Here is a 22,096-nt window from a genome sequence, read left to right as displayed (position 1 = left end):
CTCCCCCCGCCCAGTTCGGGCCGTAAACCCCAGACCTAGGGTCCCAAGAACCTCTGCCCCAGAATGAGAATGCACTCCCCTGCCATCTCTGGTCACACACAGGGCCTAGCCCAGGTCTGGTTAGGTCCTCACTCCCACCACGGCCTAGCCTCCAAACCTCAGGCCAGCAAGCACAGGTGGGCTTATTTTTAAGGAGAGTTTTATTCATTCATCCATCCAGTATTTACAGAGGCCAGAGGGGTCGGGCTACGCTTAGCACAGAGAGACAGTTGCCATGGCTGCAGCTGCCCCCCCACCCTGGTCACTATGTACACATAAGGGGCTGGCTTGGATCGCCTCGGAGCCGCCTGCCCAAGGCCACGGGGCTCCGTCTGGGGCCTGAGCTCCAGAGGCAGTGCTGGACCCATTAGCCCTTGGCCATCAGGCCCTCTGGGAACATGGGGCTCCGACTGGTTGACTTGGTCCTGCTGTCCCCCACCCTGAGTGCCCTGCAGAAGCTGAGAAAGCTGGCATGGCAGGGAGAGCTGAGTGGTGCCAGCTTTTGCAAGCAGCCCTGTCTCTGCTGTCTCTAAGAGGAGGGAGACATGGTAATACTGAGGGCCTGGGCAAAGGCTCCTCTGAGCCCAGGAGCCCAAGGCAGGCCCCTTGCCAGGGCCACAACACTGAAGACAAAGAGCCCAGGGCCCTGCCACAGAGAGCAGTCTCGACGAGGCTGACTGGAGCCAGGCCAACCAGCTCAAACACTCCTCTCTGCTCAGGCCTCGGGACCCCAGCAGGCTGCTCATCCCACCCCTGCGGGGACACCCCACTCCCAGCCTAGTCCAGCAGCCAGGGCCCTGAGTTTGGAGCTCTCCCAGGAGGAATGAAGAGCAGACCTGGCTTCCCCAACAGCAGGAACCACCGGGGGCTGGAGCAGCAGGGCCCACTGCTCACGTGGCCCCCAGCTGTGACCCCGCAGGAGTAACTCCGGCCCTCCAGGATGACAGTTAGGAGAGAGCTCAGAGTCAGGAAGCTGACTATGTCAACACAGTGGTGGCAAGATAGGTCAGAGCCCAGAAAAATAGACGTCTCTGTAGGTAAAATATATATTCTGCTGCCCAGGCAGAAAGGCCAGGTCCTGCTGCTCCACAGCCGGCTGTGGAGGAAGCTGCAGCACCTCACTGGGCCTCAGCTCTAGCTGCTGCCTCCAGAGCATGACGGGGCCAGCTTGCCCTGCCAGGCCCAGGGACACGAGGCCGAGGATCCCAGCTTGGCTCCCGTTCCCAGGGTCTGGGCTCTCCAACTGGAACTATCCGGTAATACTGGGAAGATGGGGACAGGGCAGGGGAGGGCCCTGGTGAGGGCCAGGCGGCAAGAGTGAACGCAGGGTCTGGCCAGCAGTCCTCACTGGCGCTTGGCCTTATAGGGACGGGAGCGTTTCCGCCGGTCCGGCTTCCGCTGCTTGTGGAGCCGGCCAATGCTGACCCCCTGGCGCCGCCGCACTGAGATGTTCTGCTCCACCAGATTGGCCAGCATGCCTGCGGAGAGACGCAGGCCTTTGAGCAGGCAGTTGGATGCCTGGGAGCTGCGACTCAACTGGCTGCAGCCTCAGGTCGGGGGCTGAGGCTCTTCCTGCCCTCCCCAAGACCACAGTCAGCTCAAGAACCCCCAGAGGCCAGAGGAAAGGGGCCTGAGGGCCAGGGTGCTGAGCCTGGCTCACCTTCCTGAGCCAGCATGGAGATGAAGGTGCAGATGAACTCATCGTAGTTGTGGGTCCTTCTCTGGTCGTCAATCTGAGGGAGAGAAGGATCAGGACCTGAGGACGCTACAGCCGTCTCCCCAGAGCAGCCACTAGCCGACCCTAGCAGGTCGCGCCTGTGGGAAGACAGGTGGGCAGCAGACCAGGCCGCTGGAGAGAGGGCCCACCTTGAACTTCTTCCTCTTCTCCACTTCTTCCTTGAGACAGGCCTCATAGTTTGCAATTTCAGCCTCCACACACTTCAGCAGCGCCAGCAGCTCCTGCCAAAATGCACCAATGGCACCCATGAAGGGGGGCTGGCCAGCCCCGAGGCCCAACTACCAGGGGGCAGCAAGAGGCAAGGGCAAGCAGCCAGAGGCCCTGGAGCGTATCAAGGCCCCTGCCGCTACCCCACCCAGACAGGCTTCCTGGCACCTGGCTTTGGGCACCACCCTCCACACCATAATTCCCACTAGAACTCAGCACCTGGACGGCAGTGCCCTGGGCCCAGCCCTTGTCAGGATTAGGAAAGGAAGCCACAGAAGGGCTCACCTTGGGTGAATACTTCTCCCCATTCAAGGACTCGCTAGGCCTGACCAGCCCTGGCTTCTCTCTGCTGTCCACAGCCTCCACCACCTCCTTCTCCTCTGGGCTGCCAGACCCCTGGCTGCCTTGGCTTGGTCTGATGGAAGGGGAGGAACCCTTCCCACTCTCTGGGAAGAGAAGGCAAGAGAAGACCCATCAGGGTGCAGGATGCGTGGTGGTCACTTGGCCACCTCCCTCTCCAATATGCCAAGAGGCCAGGGAGCCAACCCAAGGCCCACCTGTCAGTGCCAGGGGACTCAGCACACCATCCTCAGCCAGGTGCAGGAGGCCCGTGCTGATGACAGGACCCAGGTCGCGTACAGCACGATTGTAGCGTATGCAGTCAACACGCAGCAGGCTGTCGTCCTCTCCAAAAAGCACCTTGGAGATGTGCGAGGTGACGGGACTAGAGGGCCGCGTGGGGTTGGCTGAGCGGATGGGCGAGCGCAGTGGCGAATTGAAAGCGCTGCCGATCTCAGAGGCTGTGTCCGTGCTCTCGTTGCTGGGGGTGGGCGAGGGCTGCGAGTGCGTGGGCACTGCCACAGCCGGACTCCCCGCCCCGCTGCTCGTCTTGATGGACAGAGGAATCGAGAGGTCCTTCTGGGACTCTTTGAGCTTCTCGGCCAAGACGTTGATGGTGTTGGGCTGTAGCACTGACAGCTGCCCATCTCCAGAGCTGCTCAATGGCCCTGGTTTCCCCGGCCCCTTTCGCTTATACCTGTGGGGCCCAAGGAGAGGTGAGCCCAAGGAGAGGTGAGCCCAAGGAAGAGGCCAGGGGACCACATCCAGCAGTGCCCAGGATGACCTGAACACTTCTTAGCCTCAGGAAATGACCCTGCAGCTCCAGCAGCCTGACTTGGCCATGCCCAGCCTAGCACTCTGAGCTCTGACAGCTGCAGCCAGGTGTCCTCTGAGAACACCTCCTCTATTCCAGCTGCCTCACTTCTGGCTTTTGGCCAATGCTGTGTCTTCAGCAAAGATACCCGACCCCATCCTTCAAGGCCTGGACACAAGGCCACCTCCAAATAGGCCATGACTCGATGTCTACTTAAATGTGCACAGCCCTGCCCCAAGCCCTCCGAAGACTTCTGGGGATCTGGAGTCGGCCCTTCACGTCTGCCTCCCCTAGGCCCTGCACTCAGCAGGTGTCCAGTGTCATCTGCTGAAGGGCATTCTCTGTGCTGGAAGAGTCAAGATATGCGCCACAGCACCCAACCTCCAGCCTTACAGAGCCGGGGCTGACCTGATGGCGGAGCTGGTGCTCTGTGCGTCGTCCTCCTCCTCATCCTCGTAGTCATCTTCATCGTCTGAGTACTGCTGGGGTGGGCGCACTGGAACTCTGCTGCGGCCCACACCCGCTGCCAGGTCTTCCTCCTCCTGGAGCAGAGGCCCAGTGCAGCCGTGAGCCAGGGGCCAGTCAGCCCTGGCCAGACACAGCACCTCCTCCAGAAAGCCAGCATGGTTCTCCAGGCTGAGCCCACTGAACCCACCTAGGTGCTCCAGAGCACTCCTTGCCCCCTGCCTACACAGGGCTTCTAAGAGAAAGAGAGTGCCCTGAAACATCTGCATTTATTTTGCTAGTAGAACCGAACCCCATGCCCTAAACATTTAGCCCCACGGTTTTGAGACTGAATTTAAAGTCAGAGGAGCTCTCTCTGCCTCCCTAAATCCCTGCAGTTGTGGGCACTTCTGAGTATCAGACAGAGAACCCCGGTCACCTAGGCTGGGACAGAGAGCAGACATGCGTGAGACCACCTGAGGAAAGTGCCTGGGGCAGGCTCTCCAGAGAACCCTGGTGGGAACCCTCCCCACTTACCTGCATGGGGGACTTGGCATAGTTGTGATTGTCCAGAAAGGCTGGCAGCCGCTGGACAATAGGAGTGGGGTTGGGGGGAACCCCATTGATGTTGCTCCCTGGAGGCTTCACCACCAGCTTGGGTTTGCTAGGAGGGCTGTGAGTCGGGGCTTGTGGGCATGAACCAGCCACCTCTTCCACGCCATCTGAGAGAGGGAGGGCACAGGCAGGACTTTCAGCCAGACCCTTAAGAAAAGTTGTCCTCAGGCCTGGTCTCCCCTCCCCTTCCCAGAGAAGAACAGAAGAGACAGCTCATGGATTCAGCATCAACAAACGTGGCCACAGTGAGACAGGAAAAGGGTGAGATTAAAAAAAGAAGGTGAAAAAAAAAAAGGTCCAGAGAAAGCAGACAGGGCATATACTTCAGAGAGAAGGCTTGGGGGCCTGTGGTCATGGCAGCCCTTTCTTTGGGGAGGGACCGCTCTTCCTCCATGTTCCAAGGGGAGGGGACAGGGCTGCAGGCTGCAGACTTCCGACCGCCCACAGGAGCCCTGAGCCACTGCCCAAGCCTCCCCAGAAAAAGACCTGCTCTGCTTGGGCCTCCAACGTCAAGCTGTGAGGGGGAGGCTCTGAGGCCCGAGAGGCTCCAGTACCTGTGTGGGTGCTCTCAGAGGCCACCGGGGCCCTGCTTGTTTCCAGCGCCAGAGGGGACTTGCTGCTGGCGGGTTTGGATTCTTCAGGCAGCTGTGACTCTTGAGACTTGTGGGTCTGAATCAGCTCTGGCTGTGTTACCCTGATCAGCTGAAATCAAAATCCAAGGTGCAAAGAAGTGAAGGGAGACCCTGGATTCCACCCCAGACGGCTAAGGGCCTAGACTCCACACACTCAAAAGGGAAAGAAATCAGCCAGACCTCCTTTCAGAGGCTATCCTCCCCCTCCCCTCACCAAGTCCCACCGTGGGAGCCAAGGAAAGGAGTGGTTAGTTGAAGCCCAGACCCACAATAGAGAGTAACTGGGGAATCAAGAGACAAGGCCCCCGTGGAGGGAAGGAGCGGGTGGCTGGGCCAGTCACGGACTGGGCAGGAGGGGTCCCCACCTGCTGCAGGGCCTCCAGTACGGTCTGACGGTTCACCTTCAACACGTGTAGCCTGGCCTCGTACTTGATCCTGCGGTCGGGCACCACCGCCATCAGGTTGAAGCGGATGTCATGGTAGGGCTCCCTGCAGTCACAGCCGCAGCCGTGAGAGCAGCTCTCACCCTGGCCCCACCATCAGGAGGAGGCAGAAACGCTGGCAGGGCTCCCTGAAGTCACACCTGCAGCCACAGGTACAGGCCCCACCCCCACAGGCGGGCAGCAGCTGGCCATGCACACCGGGCACCTCAGCCGGTGCCTTCCAGCAAGCTGTGTGAGGAGCCTGTCAGGAAGTGTGAGCCAGCACACCTGGGCCACCCGAGGCTCCACCATGGCCTGCCCCTCCCCAGTCTATCCTGCAGCAGGCCACACATAGCCTGGATGGGAAATAGGGCAAGGAGCTGAGAGCCCAAGATCTAATCCTGCTTTTGCCAGATTCATCATGTGGCCACGCACAAATCATCTGATCTCTCTCCACCTCGGTCCCCTCTTCTGTGTCCCTCCCGATGAGGGCACAGCTCCAGAGGTCAGGGTAGGCACAGAGTCCTTACCCTGCAGTGGCGAGGCCAATACGCTCCATGATGACCCGCCGGGCTTTGTCCGTCCACTCCTCATCCTCCCCCCAGGGCCCTGGGGAAACCAAGACGAGGAGTCAGCAGGTGGGAAACCCTGAACTCGGGCAGGCCAGGAGTGGGAGAAGGATGGACAGCAGTTGAGCCAAAGGGGGCCAGTTGCACAATGCAGTACAACATGCTATCCAGCCAGAGCCTGAAGTCAAGACCCACCCCCGTGAGGACCCCGAGCCCCAACCCCCTAAGGGGTCAGCAGAGAAACCCCCTACCATGGTCAATGGGGTAGACTTTCAGCCCATCCAGCTCAAAAAGCCGGCCTGTGATAGGCACATAGCTGACAAAGTGGAAGGCTTCCATGGTCCGCACAGCACTAAGGCCATTCTGCTTCTCAGGGAGGTGGCGTGGCTCAGGCCTGGGGAAGGACACAGTCAGCGCCTGGAATGGGACAGCCCCGTTCCTTGTTCCCACCCCCATCAATTCCCACAGCTCCCACACACCTGGCATGGCTATTATGTGCCTTGGCCAACTCCGGAGCATTGCCAATCGCATATCCTTTGCTCTAGAGGAAGGAAAATAAGGCCACATCAGAGCAACTTCTCAGGTGGGAAACAAAGCTCAGGAGAGCAGGTCTGGAAACCTTCCAGGAACTGGAACAAGCACAGGTGGACCCTCCTAAAGGCCTGGTGGGGGCAGAAGAGAGCTCTGGAGCCCCCCAAAAATAGGCTCTACTGGCCCTACACGGTAATCAGTAGACACTGGAGAACAACGTGGCCTGATAAAGTCCTAACAAGGCATGACTTAAGGAATATTCCTTTTTCCCCAGGTCTGTCTCCTTTTCTGGCAAGTGGAAGGTACTGTGGCCTACCTCAGGGCTGAAGCCTTTGGTGAAGTCCTTCATGCGACTCAGGGTGGGCCCCAGGTCCACATTGCTGCAGTTCAGGAGCACGCTCAGCAGGGCATGGGTGGCACAAGAGTTGGGGATCAGCTGTGAAACAAAGAACAGTCACCCATCTACAGCATGCCTCAGACCAAGCCCATACTCGTCAGTAAGGGGTCCCAGGCAGGACAGTCATATCTGGACAATCCTCATCAGCTCTCCTCATCTTTACCCAACATCTGTTCATTCAACTAAGTACCCATCAGCTGTCTGGGGACATGGAAAATGGACTCAGGCATCGCCCTGCTTTAAAGAGACTTCCTGTTTTTCATGAAGAAGAGCTCAGTTCCTTCTGCCTCGGGACTTCTGTAACCACCACCTGCGGTATCTGTCTATCTCCTCCTCTTGCCTTCCCCCGCTTCCACTTTCCAAGCAAAGAAAATGGCAGCATCCCACCCTGCAGAAAGAACACAGAGCCCAGCAGACCTGGTGGGCAAAGAACATGTTATTCACAATATCATCATCAATCACAGATGTATCATCCACCAAGGTAGAGACCTTGCGACGGGATCGGCGCTCTTCGATCCATTTGAACAGGAAGATGAATCCATACACGGGGCTGGGGAAAGGAAGGGACAGAACTTGACCAGTCAAGTGGGGGAAGGCAATCTGCATCCCCTTTCCCCTCCTCTCGGGTGTCCATCTTGTGATCCCACCTCTCCCGTGGCTTCTTCCTAAGACTGCCCAAAGTGGCCCTGAGCCCTCACACCCCAGGAGCCTGATGCAGGCAGAGTCAAGCATCAGCCTCTGGCTGTGATGCTCCAGGAGTCCGCTCAGCATCCTTATGCAGTCTAGGGTTCTGGGATAAGAAAGGAAAAGCTGGAACCAATGGCCCAGGACCAGGCAGGAACAGAAGGTAAGGCAAGAACAATATGATGTGATATTTACACACTAATTCAAACTTCTGAAACCCAGGGCGTGGGCCCCAGTGCAGTCAGGCAAGGAAATGTACACCCATAGCAGTCCCTTCTGTCCTGGGAAACAAAAGCAGACTTCTCTGTTCAGTCACTATAGCAGCTCCTCCACACTTCTCTTCTATAGGATCACCAAGACAAGACCCTGAGCTTGGTCACCCAAGAGAGGCCTTGTCAGATGCCACAAACCAACCAATCCATAGGACACCCTTGTGTGGGAATTAAAACCACTGGCACATGAGCATGTTAAAGCAGTCATTAGTAAATTACAGCTGCACAAAAGACACTGTGTGACCTGAGTCAAGAGAAGGGGGTTTCCAGCTGGAAGGCAAGAAAAAGCAGCTGAATTGAACCCAAGAGATGGTTAGGATTTGGAGGGAAGGGGGTACCACATAAAGAGTGGTGCGTAGGGAAAACTGGGAGAAAGGAAAACACAGTACCAGCTTCATCAGGAGGGCACCCAAGGAGGAGGGATGCTTCCTGATAACAAATTTTACAATTTGGGGCTTCTGAAACTACCTCCCTGAAGAGCACTCTCTCTCAGGCCCCTCCCTAGCCCTCGAGGTGTAAAGGGTGGCTCTGACGCCAAGTCACTCACCCTTGGCATTTGCTCTGAAGGTCATAGATCTCCTCCACCTGCACCCCTTTGACACCTGCCATCAAGGAAGGAAAAGAAGTCGGGAAGGGCAGCCCCTGGCTGTGGAGTGATGACCCAGGAGTAGGCCCCCAGAGCCCGGGTCCGGCGGGCAGGAGAGGCTCTTACCGAAATCTTCCACGAGGAGGGTGAAGAGGCCTGGGGGAAACGAGAAGAGGAGCGAGTGGTGATCAGAAAGGCGCGTCTCGGACCCACCCGGCCTCCCCAACTCCCGGCCTGCCCGATCTCCTTCTCACCAGGGTCGCTCTCCAGCTCCAGCCAGCCCTTATTCATCTTCCCGCGGGGCGGGCCCTCAGCGCCATGTCCAGGCCCTCCCGACCCACCCGCCGCCTCCCTGCCGGGAGCCCCCTCCGCCCCGGGGGCCCCTAACCCCACACACAGACAACGGGCCTCGTCGCGTCACCCGCCCGCGCCGGCGGCACTACGTCACTTCTGCGCGACGGCCTACGCCCCGCCTCCAGGCTCCTCTTCCGTAATTTGGACTCCGGACGCCGGCGCGCTCGCGCGAGAGGGCGGGGCAAGAGGAAGGGGCGGGGCTGGAGCCCAGGTGGAGCGAGAAGGGGCGGGGCGGGTGCGTGACCGTTAGCGGTCCGGGTACGCCACAACGGTCAGCGTCGCGGTGGTCCCCGCGGCCTCAGTCTCCCTGGGTCGCAGTCCGCGTGACTCGGCCCCCGTTTGCACGCTCACCCCCTTCGCCGGCGCAGTCACCGCGCGGGGCGGCGGCCCGTGAGGTAGCTACCACGGCTTGTGACAACGAATAAAGCTCCGGGACAGCAGGGCCCTCGGCGAGAGCTGGACGGGCGGCCCCAGCCGAGAGCGGCGGCCCCTGTGCTACCGTGAGGAGCGACCGGCGGAGGCGACCTCCGGCCCGGCCCCGCACCAGCCGCCCGGCAGGCGCGACATGAGCCTGGTCTGGCATCCGCGGGATGCTCCTTGAGCACCATCTCCGGCTGTTACCTCCGGGGGACGGTTGTGGCCACACCTACAGTATTTTCCAATAAATCATTGTTTATTCTTGCAGCGGCGGCGCCGAACACGCTTCTTTAGTTTTAATTTTTTCAACAAGTTTTATGCAGCACTTATCCAGCGAAACAACTTGATAACCGGTTCAAGGGAGCATCCGCTTGGTTAGGAAACCTCGAACTGAGCAGCTTGTGGAAGCCAACGTTTGCAACGTCCTCCTCACATGCTTTAAAGACCGTTGCGTCTTCCTGTAACTACCAGTGTGCACAGAATCTAACTCAAGGAACGTCTTGGTCCAGCGATGCAAACAACTGAAGTTTTAAGGTTTTATTTCTATTGCTAGATGATCTGGATTCCCCCAATAACTTGGAACTGTTCTGTAGCCTGCTAACGTGGATCCCCTAGTCATGCCCTTCTTTTTCAGCCTGTCCAAGTGCTTTTGTTAAATAAGCCACCAAATGTCATTATCAATGCAGGTGCAACTCATGGGTTAGAAGAGATGGAGCCTTAGATTTCTGAACAACTAGTTGCCTGAGTAGTTACCTTCATACAGTCCCTGAAGATATTTATGCTCTCCAGCTATATGCTCTGAGGATGTGGGTGCTGGAGTGTGTGTCCCTGGACTGACCTAATTCACTCAACGCTCCTAAGAAATGCTGTCCTCTCCACTGACTTGACACTGTGCTTCCTTCATAGGAGTGGGTTTTATTTCTTTTGTCCCCCTTCCCATTCAGGAATTTCCCCCCTAACCAATGAAAACTCTGAATTTGTAGTCAGCTGACATTAGTCAGGGAAGGAGTGGCAGGGTGTCTTCTCCATTTTGGGGCCTTTTAATCTTGGCTCAGATCTAGAGGAAGGTTGAGAACAGGCCAGGCCTCAGTGACCATCTGAGCCTGGTGAAAAGAAGTGATAGGAGCCAAAGGGTGGTTTGTCAGGGTTATATCTTGTCTCTCACTAGAGGGAGTTCTCGCTTTAGGCAGCCAGAATCCCACAGGCTTCTTTTCCTAGGAAGAGCTACCTAACCTAGCTTTTCCTGCGTAGAATTAAGGAGCTTGTACTTGGGGGCAAAAGGAGGTATTAGGAGTGCTACTTTGTATATTTAGTAGACATAAAATGAAGAACCAGTTAGCCAGTTCAAATAGTATCTCCCAAGTTCTCACACTGCTGTGGTATATCAGTAATTCTGATCCTATGCAGGTGCCCCTCTGTGACCTCTCTGTACCTGTTTCCTCACCTTGAATATAGGGATAAAATGGTACCTATTTCCAGGGGGGTTTGCAAGTTAAATGTGAAATGCCCAGAACAGTTCTGGATACAGTTAGTAATTATTGGCTATTACTGGCATTGATACTGGGTGGGTCCCTTTTTTTCTGTTACATGGATGGGGAGGTAAAGTGCACTGTTGCTTTGACCTTATGGAACTTAATTAATGTAGATTTAATAGCTGACTTGTTTATATTTATAGCTGGAAGAGCCTGTATTGTCCTCATTATAGTACAGAAGAGTTCAAGATAGGAGAGAGAGAGGCAGCAGCGAATGAAGTCTATAAAAGAAAAGAAGAAGGAATATCAAAGATTGAGGTGGAGTAGGCGACTTAACAGAGTTTGGGAGAAATTGCCCGGTGGCCTGTAGTATATGCTTTACTTTCTGTCTCCTTTGCGTGGTCTTGGAGACTGGGGTTGGTTAGTGTGGAAGCACACACCAGTGGTCCCCTGGAAGCTGCCCCTAACCTATCTTCCCAGGGATGTCCCTACAGACAAAATCCTGGCTCTGGAGCCCTGCTGCCCAGGTTCATATCCTGGCTCTGCTGCTGCTGCTAAGTCGCTTCAGTCGTGTCCGACTCTGTGCGACCCTGTAGATGGCAGCCCACCAGGCTCCTCTGTCCCTGGGATTCTCCAGGCAAGAACACTGGAGTGACCCTGGCTCTGACACTTGCTAACTAGGTGACCTGGGACAAGTTACTTCATTTCTTTAGGCCTCAGTTCCTCATCTAGAAAATATACAATAATAGCACTCACTTTTTAGAGTATTCTGTCAATCCTTTGAGCTAATACATGTAAAGAGCCAGGAATATTGCCTAGCAATAAGAAATTCTTAATCGATTTTAATATCATTTTATTAGGCTTTGTGAACATAGTACCACTTGAGATTCAGGGTAGGTGAAGGCAGAAACAGTAAAAGAATAAAAGGGGGTTTGTTCTTGCATCATTCAGTCCACACAGGCGATAGAGACACGCGGACAGAAAGATGACCGTGCTCTCACATAGTTCAAATAATTCAGTGGACATGGTGTGTGCTTTCAAAAATATGAAAAAGGAAGAAGAAAACTAATGTCTTAGCCATTAGCTATCTTGGTCCTTCATCAGGTCCGTGGTTTAACATTTTGAGGGAAATGTTACAAAAGGTGTCAATAGAATCCTCAAAGACTACTTGTATTTTTTCCATTTCTTGTGTAGAAGATCTGCCAAGACAAAGAGGGTAACCCAGAGGAAGTGTTCTTCAGGGCCTGGTAAGAAAGACAAGTGGTTCTGTTCAGCTGCTGCCTCCCAGCCTCAGCAAAGGCCGCCTGTAGAGGGCAGCAAACTTCTCACTGTCCGTTCTTCCCAGAATCGCTAAGATCCTGAACTCAGGGTCTGTAATTTTTAACTGTCACATCCAAAGGGCAAGGAACAAGTAAAGCCACTTGAGGCAAAAGTATATGAAGTGAGCAGTTGCAGCCAACTCCTTCAGATGTGGCTAAAATCATATAAAAGCCTAATTGATACCCAATACCACTTCAGCCCAACCTCTTCCTTGTTAAAATGGTCCTCTTCCCAGTACTCTCCTCCTCCTTGTACTTAGATGGTTATGTTCCCAAAATGAATTCCTAACATCCTTTTTGCAGTTTGCCGGCTATGCCTTCAAGAACCTGGGGATCCCGAAAAATTAGGGGAATTTCTTCAGAAGGACAATCTCAGTGTGCATTATTTCTGTCTTGTAAGTATAAGGCCCCCTTTGCTTTGAATGTCCTATGATTTTTTATATAGTCTGTGCTTTGTTTTTGCACCCAGCCTCAGATGCATTGCCATGTTGGCTTGTTTTTCTTAATGGCTATTTTCTTTTAAAATCTGATTTTTAAGAAGTAATATGTGTGCCTGATATAAAATCCTCTAACATTATAAAGTATGTACAATATAAAGTCTCTTCCCATTAACAGTGTTCTCAGTCCTTCTCCTTCTCCCCAGAAGCAAACAGTTCTTGCAGTTATTTTTTCCCTGGTATTCTCTTTTTCTTAAGTATAGTTTGTATGCTATGGAATGCACTCATTTCAAGTGTATAGTTTGATGATAAGCTCATATATCATGATACACTCATATATCTTGGGGATAAAACGTATGTTTGCATGTAAACACTACCCTAATCAAAATAAATACTTCTATCATGCCAGAAAGTTCCCTCCTACCCTTTCCAGTTAGTTCTCTCAAAGATAATCACTGTTTTGCTCAATAGACTACTTTTCTCTCTTCTCATAATTCATATAAATGAAACCATACAATCTGTACTCTTTTGAGTCTTGCTACTTTCATTCAACACAATGTTTTGAAAATGGACCCTTGTTGCATGGTTTGTTAGCCTGTGCCTTTTTATAGTGTAGTAGTCTTCTGTTGTATGAATATATTATAATTTGCTTTTTTATCCACCTGCTGATGAACATTTGAATGTTTCCATTTGGGGGTTTTATGAATAAAGCTGTTGTGAAAATTCATGTACAAATTTTTTTATGAAAACATGCTTTCACTTCTCTGGGACAAATGTCTAGGAGTGGAATTACTAACTATATGTTTAACTTCATGTGAAGTTGCCAAATCACTTTCCAAAGTGGTTGTACTAGTTTATACTGTCACTAGCAATTTATGAGATTTCTATTTGTCCAATATTCTTGTCCAAAATTTATATTGTTAGTCTTTTTAATTTTACCATTCTAGTAGGTATGTTTTGGTATCTCATTGTGGTTTTAATTTACATTTTTCTGGTGACCTAAAGTGTTGAGTTTCTTTTTGTGTGCTTATTGGCTATTTACATATTTTCTTTTGTGAAGTGTCTGTACAAATATTTTGTCCATTTAAAAAGTCTAGTTGTCTGGAGACTTGGGTTCAATCCCTGGTCAGGCAAAAAAAAAGTTGTTTTGTCTTATTGAGTTATAAGAGCTCTTTATACATTCTGGCTACAAATCCTTTTTCTGATATGTGTATTCTCCCAGTCTATGATTTGCCTTTTTTATTTTTTTTTTTTTTCAAGTGAGTTGGTTTAATTACAGGTGGTACAGAATTCAGGATAGAACAAAGAACACATTTTGGCAGGATTTTGGGCTGGGTTTATGTGAACTTCATAGCTAAGGTAGAAATGACTGCTGCTGCTGCTAAGTTGCTTCAGTCATGTCCGACTCTGTGCGACCCCATAGATGGCAGCCCACCAGGCTCCTCCATCCCTGGGATTCTCCAGGCAAGAACACTGGAGTGGCTTGCCATTTCCTTCTCCAATGCATGAAAGTGAAATGTGAAAGTGAAGTTGCTCAGTTGTGTCCGACTCTTCACGACCCCATGGACTGCAGCCTACCAGGCTCCTCCATCCATGGGATTTTCCAGGCAAGAGTACTGGAGTGGGGTGCCATCGCCTTCTCGGAGAATTAAAGTCAAGATAAGTCACTGTATATCTATTTTTTGTTTGTTTGTTTGTTTTTGTTTTTGCAAATTTTATTCTTAAGTTTACAATAGGTTTCAGGATAACACTGCATTCTAGGTATAGGTGGCAACAGATGTTACGGCAGGTAATCCAGATGTTGAAACACCTGGGATGGAATTAAGGCTCATCATTGCCTCAGGCACAAGGAACAACTTTTTGCCAGGTTTCTTAATTCTCCATGTGGCTAGGGGACCTTTCTTCCCGGCCTTTGCTTTTAGCTTCCCGAGTTTTTTCTGGTTTTCCTCTGTTTCTGTTGAATGCCTTGTCCTTGGCTTGCTTCTTGGGCTTCAGGGGCTTCTGGCCACCTCTGAGGCCAACATCACCCATGCCACCCCTTCCCCCTGCTTTAATGATACCTTTTGAAGGACAGAAGTTTTTAATTTTGATGAAGTCTAGATTATCCGTTTTTCCTTTTATTGTTAGTGCTTGTTTGTGTGTCCCAGGAAATCTTTCCCTGCCCATTAAACTGCCTCAGTGTCTTTGTCAAAATCTGTTGACCACATGTCCGTGGATCTGCATGGTCTGTTTTCTGTCATTGATGTGTGTGTCAGTCCTTACCAATACCACACTGTTTTGATCATCTTTAAAGCATCTTGAAATTAAGTATTGTAAATTCTGTAGTCTTTTTCCAAGATTGCTTTGGCAATCAGTATCACGTGCTTTCCTTTGCCGTGTACATTTTATATTTAGCTTGTCAACTTTTCTTGTTTAAAAAAGGGCTTGTCATATTAGTGATTGGTATTGCATTGAATTTATAGATCAATTTGGGAAAAATTGACAAGCCATATTGAATCTTCTAGTCCATGGACATGACATATTTCCCCATTAATTTGGGTCTTTAAAAATTTACCTCAGCAATGTTTTTTAGTGAAGAAGTCTTGCACATATTTTGTTAAATGTATTTCTACATAGTTTGTGATTTTTATGCTATTATATAATGGTATTTTAAAATTTAATTTTCAAGGTTGCTGGTGTATAGAAATGCAATTTATTTTTATTCTTTGATTTTATATCTGCAGTCTTGTTAAATTCACTTATTCAGTAGATTTTATTTTTTTAATTTTTTGTGAATGCCCTTAGGATTTCCTGTGTACACAATTATGGGCGCATAAAAGCAGTTCTACTTCTTTCTTTCCAATCTTTATGTCTTTTAATTCTTCTTCCTTTATTGTAATAGCTGGGACCTTCAGTGTTGAATAGAAGTTATTTGAGTGAATATCTTGTCTTGTTCCTAACTTTAGAGGATAGCATCCAGGTTTTCATCATTAAACTATGATGTTAGCTGTAGGTTTTTCACCAGATTAGAGAAGCTCCCTTTTATTTCTAGTTTGTGGAGGGTATTATGAATATGTGCTGAATTTTGTCCAATGTTTTTTCTGTATCAAGATGATCGTGGTTTTTCTCATTTATTTGGTTAATGTGGTTTGTTACATTGATTGAATACTTTAATGTTAAACTAATCTTGCATCTCTGGCTCAAGTTCTGCCTGGTCATGGTATATAATCCTTTTTATATGGTGCTGGATTCAGTATTTTGTTTCATTTTTGTATCTATGCTCATGAGAAAGATTGGTCTGTGACTTTTCATTCTTGTAAGTCCTATCTTGTTTTGGCGTCAGGTCTTGTTTAATTTCTGCCATAAGGGTGGTGTCATCTGCATATCTGAGGTTATTGATATTTCTCCCGGCAATCTTGATCCCAGCTTGTGTTTCTTCCAGTCCAGCGTTTCTCATGATGTACTCTGCATAGAAGTTAAATAAACAGGGTGACAATATACAGCCTTGACGTACTCCTTTTCCTATTTGGAACCAGTCTGTTGTTCCATGTCCAGTTCTAACTGTTGCTTCCTGACCTGCATACCATCCTTATGGCAGAAAGTGAAGAGGAACTCAAAAGCCTCTTGATAAAGGTGAAAGTGGAGAGTGAAAAAGTTGGCTTAAAGCTCAACATTCAGAAAACAAAGATCATGGCATCCGGTCCCATCACTTCATGGGAAATAGATGGGGAAACAGTGGAAACAGTGTCAGATTTTATTTTTGGGGGCTCCAAAATCACTGCAGATGGTGACTGCAGCCATGAAATTAAGAAGCTTACTTCTTGGAAGGAATGTTATGACCAACCTAGATAGCATATTCAAAAGCAGAGACATTACTTTGCCAACAAAGGTCCATCTAGTCAAGCCTATGGTTTTTCCTGTGGTCATGTATGGATGTGAGAGTTGGACTGTGAAGAAGGCTGAGCGCCGAAGAATTGATGCTTTTGAACTGTAGTGTTGGAGAAGACTCTTGAGAGTCCCTTGGACTGCAAGGAGATCCAACCAGTCCATTCTGAAGGAGATCAGCCCTGGGATTTCTTTGGAAGGAATGATGCTAAAGCTGAAACTCCAGTACTTTGTCCACCTCATGCGAAGAGTTGACTCATTGGAAAAGACCCTGATGCTGGGAGGGATTGGGGGCAGGAGGAGAAGGGGACGACAGAGGATGAGATGGCTGGATGGCATCACTGACTCGATGGACATGAGTCTGAGTGAACTCCAGGAGTTGGTGATGGATAGGGAGGCCTGGCGTGCTGTGATTCATGGGGTCGCAAAGAGTCGGACATGACTGAGCGACTGATCTGATCTGATCTGATCTGATCTTGTTTAATTTCAATGCATTTTTCCACATATATATTTTCAACATAAAAATAAACATACACAGTGCTTTGTATTTTTTTAAGCTCATATATTTACAGAGATCTTTCCACTTAGAATATACTGATCTAGTTTTTTTTTTTTTTAATAACTGGTTGGTATCCCATGGTACAGGTGTGCCAAAAAGTATTAAACTCCTATTAAAGGACATTTAGATTGTTTTTAATCTTTCACTATTGAATTTTCTACTTATAGAAATTACACAGTTCATTGTAGAAAATATTAATAACACTTAAAAGTATAGATAGAAATCACTCATATAGTCCTAAAGCCTTGAGTGAGTGTAAACATAAATATGTTTTAGGCCTAATTGGGCTATGATTCAAGTATCCTCAAGTCATCCAACCTTGTAGGCTCACTTTTGCTATTTTGCTATTGTTAAAATAACCTCGGTCCCCATTATATTACATGTAATTACTGTAAAGTCTAATACCCTTACAGTCTAATACTGTAAAGTCTAATATTTTTGGAAGCTTCTTGGGGTGGGGCTCAGGTGTGAAATTCTTCCAAAGTATGTACATGTCCACGGTTCTTGGGGACATAACAGTTCAGCTTCTTTTTGTTTGATTTCCCATTCTAGACTCTGTTTTAGGGGCTTTTCAGAAACAAAAGGTCCTTTAAAGTATGTTTTCAAAGAAAAGTTCAATTCCTCTCCTTTCCCTATAAGCCAGAATGACTACAGTTGGGTGACTTTAAAGCTTCGTTTCCTTTTCTGTAAAGAATACACTCTGCGAAGAGTATTGATTCTGTACCAAGGGTCAGCACAGCAAGAGAGGGAGAATGTTGGTTCTGGGGGCCCGGATGTGAACACCACTCGGCTGCCTCCTTGCTGTGTGACCCCAGCGAGGTCACTTAATGCATTGTACCTCAGTGGCCTCTAAGATGAGGATCGCAGTGGCATCCGTATGATAGGTTTGTGAGCAGAAAATGAGTCACTGCATTAGGAGTGTTTCTCAAAGTGCTCAGCACACAAAAACAGTCCTCAATAAATGAAAGATGGCATAGCACAAAGGTGGATGAAAGCCCGGGTTCTGGAGTTCCGTGGTCTTGATCCAGTCAGATGATCTCTCTAGACTATAAAATGGGGATGATGATGTACCTACCTCTTAAGGTTGTTGCAAGGATTAAATAAGTTAATATTTGAAAAGCACTTAAGAGTCCCCAACGCCTGTGCTATGTAAACCTTTGTTAAATAAATTGTCCTGTGAATGCGTATGTATCCCACCAAGCTCTATTTCTTGGCTGTCTTACCCTGTCATCCTCCTCACCCCACTGCACTGTCTCACTGATCATCAGTGTTGACAGCCTGGTTCTGCTGCCCTTCTAGATCCTATCTAGCAAGCTGCCTCAGAGGGGCCAATCCAACAGAGGTTTCCATGGATTCCTACCTGAAGACATCAGAAAGGAGGCAGCCCGGGCCTCTAGGAAGGTTAGAATCCCCTGAAACGGGGGCTTGGGGTAGGCCTCTTCTACTACTCCTCTCATCCTGTTGCTGTTCTTTTCTGTAATTGGTAGTTTCAAAGTCAAGGACTCTTGAGTTTCCCACTAGTCTTTCTCTTAAGTTCCATCCTTCTCTAGGGTATAGTGTCCTAAGTCAGGTGAGGGAGCAACATCCTGAGAAAGCCAAAAAGAATGCAGTGCTGCTTGAAGCTCAGCTTTGGCATGCCTTAGAGCTTCTAGGTCACTGAGGAAGAGGAATGGCTGCTGTGTCAAAGAATTTCCGTTCCATAGGATGCTGTGCTACAGAGTGTTTTTCTGTCTGTCTGTCTTGGGGCCCTGAGTACTGCCTGGGCTCTCATTTGCAGATCTGCTTTGTGTGCAAGAGAAAGGGAGCTGCCATCAACTGCCAGAAGGACCAATGTGCCAGAAACTTCCATCTTCCTTGTGGCCTAGAAAGGGATTGCCTTTCACAATTTTTTGGAGAGTACAAGTGAGTGATGAAGGGGGAAAGTTGAGCTGCCCTTTTGTAATTTGTTATTTAGCATCTGATGAAATCAGAGTCCAGTTCTCACGGGCCTATTTTGATTCACCAGAAAATCTGTCCCTCCATTTGATAATGAGAAACAGTGTCTTGACTTGGCGATTTCACAGATTTGCTTCTTGCTTCCCATCCCCTCCTTAAATTACAAACAGCTGGGGTTCTTAGACAGCTGCTCAGAACTAAGTGGGGCTTTCAGGAACAGGAGGCTGTGGAGCTTTGCTCAGTGGGAAAGCAGCTGTGAGAAGGCATGTGGCTGTTCCTCATCCTGCTCCTCCTCCTGCCCATGAGCTTGGAGGTTCACTGGAGACGGGCCAGAGTGGTTGATTGCTATTCCTCTTCCGGGCAGCTGGAAAACTGCATCATTTACAAACAAAAAACGAAGCCTATTTACTCTGCCACAGATCATTTTGTGGGGAACATCGCCCTACACAGAACATCCGACGCAGGAACGTGGGGGAGGAAAGCTGTATCTTGTGTTGTGAAGACTTATCCCAAATAAGTGTTGAAAACATCCAGAGCCCATGCTGTAGCCAAGCCATCTACCACCGGAAGTGCATACAGGTGGGGCTCTCTCTGCTCTGGGGACCATCCCAATGGCCCAGCTCTGAGCATCCTGGGAATGCTCAGGCAATCTCAGCGTCTGTGCGTTGTGCTGGAAGTCTGTATGCAGAACTGGTTCCAGAAGAAACTTAGCTGGGTCTCTGGTCATCCTTGACCTGCAGTACCTCATTCATTATTTAGACTGAACAAAATCCTCAGGATGGCTGGAGCAAATGAACTACTCCTAGAATGAGTCAAGTAGCTTCACAATCAGCTGTGGTTCCTGAGATTGAAGGACAGGGAAACGTGTATCCACAGTACCTGACCCCAGCCAGGTTGACCACGCCAGACCCCATGGCTGAAGATGACTCCTGAGGCACTCCTGGGTGCTCTCTTGAGCTTTTGGTCCCTGGTCTGACCCCTGGGTTTGCAGCCCTCGCCCTAACCTCTCTTAGCAGTATCCTCTGTAAAATGAGGGTAAGGGTGGAAAGAATGTGATCAAAGAGAGTGTTTTTATAAGCACAAAGTTTTTCCATGTTTATCTTACAGAAATATGCTCACACATCAGCAAAGCATTTCTTCAAATGTCCACAGTGCAACAATCGAGAAGAGTTTCCTCAAGAAATGCTAAGAATGGGAATTCATATTCCAGACAGGTAGTGGAAACTTGACCACAGGAATTGAGCCAGGGAGTGGGTTGCCTAGGTTTCTAGAAAGGAGGTGAGTGTAAGGATAGTTCAGAGAATGAGGAAGTAGCAGAAGCATTGATACACAGTGAAAAGGGAAGGGTGGTGGGAGAGCTTTTCTATTATAAAAAGGAATGGAGCGGGGAGGAAAGTAGGGGTGGTGTGCATGTTTCCCAAAAAAGGTGCTCTGGGGAACAGGATTCGTTGAGTTCTTGAATTCCAGTGTGGAGCTAAGGAACCCCTGTGTTCCACTCATCTGCGTCAACCCTCTCCCACTGCCAGACCACTTGCCCCGCCTTGTTGAAGCATTTGGGCAGCCTGTTGAACTCTTGCTGTACTAGCTTGAGTTCTTGCTAGTTCTTCCAGGGTGAACAAAGGTTTTACCAACCGATTGTACGTCCCTTACTCACTGTTTCTTCTCCCACTGCAGAGATGCTGCCTGGGAACTCGAGCCAGGGGCTTTCTCAGAGTTGTATCAGCGCTATCAGCATTGTGATGCCCCCATCTGTCTGTATGAACGAGGCAGAGACAGCTCTGAGGAAGAAGGGTAGGGAAAAGTTCCTGACTAGAAAGATCTCTCATCAGGGCGATCTTAGGGCTTGGCACAGTTTTCAGGCACAAGAAATTTACCTTTGTCTGCAGATCTCAGGGCAAACACAGCTGCTAAGTCCCATCCTTGAGCAGCTCAGGACTCACTCATGCACAAGTGAACAGGTCTCTCTGCTGGGTCTGCTCTCCTTGTGCCCCACGGAGAGACACTCAGGGCCATTCCTTCCCAGTCTACCTTGTGTGTGGCTGTGCCTGACCACAGGCCCCGGGATCAGCACTCAGGCACCCCTCCGTCTTGAGTAGAATGTGTAGTGAAAGATTCCTAGGAAGACCTCAGCAAGGGCCTGAACTGCAGCGAACATCCCGAGAGTGGTTCTGAGTGTTCCGTTTGTCCCACCACCCTCCCTTGGCTCTTCCTGTAGGAAGTGGCGCCTCATTCTGTGCGCTACATGCGGATCCCATGGAACCCATAGGAACTGCTCCTCTCTCAGATCCAACTGTAAGAAATGGGAGTGCATGGAGTGTGCGCCTGCTGCCAAAGTCATAGGTGGGACTAGAGGGATGATCTGGTCTTGGTGAGGGTGGTGAGGGAGGGCTGGGACTCGTGGTGGCGGTGGAGGTGGGGGGTCAGGGGGACTCACAGTGCCTGGTAAAGGAGGAGGGTGTGCTATCAGGTGGGGACTTTTACTTGGTACTTTAATTTGGGAAGAAAAGTGGCTAGGGAGGGGCATAAAGACCTGTGCCTGGGAGGGAAACAGAGGATCGAGTTGGCCTCTCCCAACTTTCTTTCACCAGAGTACACACTTGAAAACTCAGGTGACATCCCCTGTTGCAGCAGCACCTTCCTCTCCAGGGGACATTTCTACAGAGACACCGGGCTGGAAGAGAATCCGGGCCCTTCTTGGACCAACTGGCCAGGATCTTCCTTATTAGAAAACCCAGAGTCCTCTGGTCCCAGGAGGAGCCAATCCTGGGGATCTAAGGGTGTCACAATCTCTAAGAGCTGCAAAAAATCCGAGTAACATTTTCTGAGTAGTTTCTGCCAAACACATTTGGGTACAGAGCTGTGCTCCTCCATCAGGTTTGGAGGAGGGAGCACTTTGGGATTGGGAGACAAGGAAAGGGGCCAGCAGGTAGTCTCTTAACCAAGGAAAGAGAAGTCCTAAGGAACGCTAGTTCAGAGCAGTCCTGATGCTAATCACAGAACGAGTTTGTAGAGAGAGCGCCTCTGCTCTTCCTGTCTGATCCCCAGAGGGCCTTTTATACTCTTTTCTTCCACCAAGATTCTTCCACCTTGATCTAGTTCTCCTATACTTCTTTCTTCACCTGCGTTTGTTATTATGCAAATAAAGGTTTTCTCTCCATTGGTGTCTCCTTATACATTCACTCTGGAATTTATCTAGCATACTAAGGGATCTACAAAACTCAGTAAATTAAATGGAGAGCTTTCAACTTAGACCTGTTGCTTTGGAGGGAAGTATTTTGCAGGTAAATGGACTTTACAGGGACAGATTTCATCATTGTGCGAATAAACACAAGATCTCATCAGGAAGGGGAGCAGCAAAGGAGTCCACCCTGGACTGAGAATAGGCCACCACTGCAAAGCTTGGGGCCCTGGACTCAGACAGGCCAGGGACAGACATGCCCATGTGGGGCA

General features: G+C 49.9%; 2 protein-coding genes and 1 long non-coding RNA gene across 7 annotated transcripts; 2 read left to right on the top strand and 1 right to left on the bottom strand.

Annotated features, from left to right (window-relative positions):
- Nucleotides 1-182: 182 nt before the first annotated feature.
- Nucleotides 183-8,733, bottom strand: BAP1 (BRCA1 associated protein 1). 3 transcript variants are annotated; one of them, XM_061396774.1, is made up of 17 exons: nucleotides 8,544-8,733; nucleotides 8,416-8,445; nucleotides 8,251-8,305; nucleotides 7,165-7,297; nucleotides 6,667-6,786; nucleotides 6,299-6,360; nucleotides 6,071-6,213; nucleotides 5,781-5,859; nucleotides 5,194-5,317; nucleotides 4,751-4,898; nucleotides 4,119-4,303; nucleotides 3,546-3,679; nucleotides 2,542-3,020; nucleotides 2,270-2,430; nucleotides 1,906-1,998; nucleotides 1,700-1,772; nucleotides 183-1,517 (listed from the first exon to the last, which is right to left on the bottom strand). In XM_061396774.1, the coding sequence occupies exons 1-17, from the start codon at nucleotides 8,578-8,580 to the stop codon at nucleotides 1,384-1,386; spliced, it is 2,190 nt and encodes a 729-aa protein (XP_061252758.1). In that variant the 5' UTR covers nucleotides 8,581-8,733; the 3' UTR covers nucleotides 183-1,383. The 3 variants fall into 3 exon arrangements, with proteins under 3 accessions (XP_061252758.1, XP_061252760.1, XP_061252761.1); XM_061396776.1 differs by having other exon boundaries at nucleotides 5,194-5,263; nucleotides 8,544-8,706; XM_061396777.1 differs by lacking the exons at nucleotides 7,165-7,297; nucleotides 8,544-8,733 and having other exon boundaries at nucleotides 8,416-8,451.
- Nucleotides 8,734-8,883: 150 nt separating this feature from the next.
- On the top strand, nucleotides 8,884-21,803 carry PHF7 (PHD finger protein 7). 3 transcript variants are annotated; one of them, XM_061396785.1, is made up of 11 exons: nucleotides 8,885-9,594; nucleotides 10,736-10,850; nucleotides 11,727-11,779; nucleotides 12,155-12,246; nucleotides 18,011-18,112; nucleotides 18,489-18,613; nucleotides 19,066-19,225; nucleotides 19,754-19,860; nucleotides 20,321-20,437; nucleotides 20,862-20,986; nucleotides 21,235-21,803. In XM_061396785.1, exons 2-11 carry the CDS (start codon nucleotides 10,807-10,809, stop codon nucleotides 21,459-21,461), a joined length of 1,152 nt encoding a protein of 383 aa, XP_061252769.1. In that variant the 5' UTR covers nucleotides 8,885-9,594; nucleotides 10,736-10,806; the 3' UTR covers nucleotides 21,462-21,803. The 3 variants fall into 3 exon arrangements, with proteins under 3 accessions (XP_061252771.1, XP_061252769.1, XP_061252770.1); XM_061396786.1 differs by having other exon boundaries at nucleotides 8,885-9,968; XM_061396787.1 differs by lacking the exon at nucleotides 20,321-20,437 and having other exon boundaries at nucleotides 8,884-9,594.
- LOC133235348 (uncharacterized) lies at nucleotides 13,664-17,895 on the top strand. Its single transcript, XR_009732537.1, has 2 exons — nucleotides 13,664-17,093; nucleotides 17,125-17,895. It is a non-coding gene; the product is annotated as an uncharacterized LOC133235348 (long non-coding RNA).
- Nucleotides 21,804-22,096: the final 293 nt, after the last annotated feature.

The sequence above is a fragment of the Bos javanicus genome, chromosome 22, assembly GCF_032452875.1.
Source record: "Bos javanicus breed banteng chromosome 22, ARS-OSU_banteng_1.0, whole genome shotgun sequence".
In the NCBI taxonomy this organism is placed as follows: Eukaryota; Metazoa; Chordata; class Mammalia; order Artiodactyla; family Bovidae; genus Bos; species Bos javanicus.
Note: the sequence above shows the minus strand (reverse complement) of the source record. Positions and strands in the feature narration are given on the sequence as shown.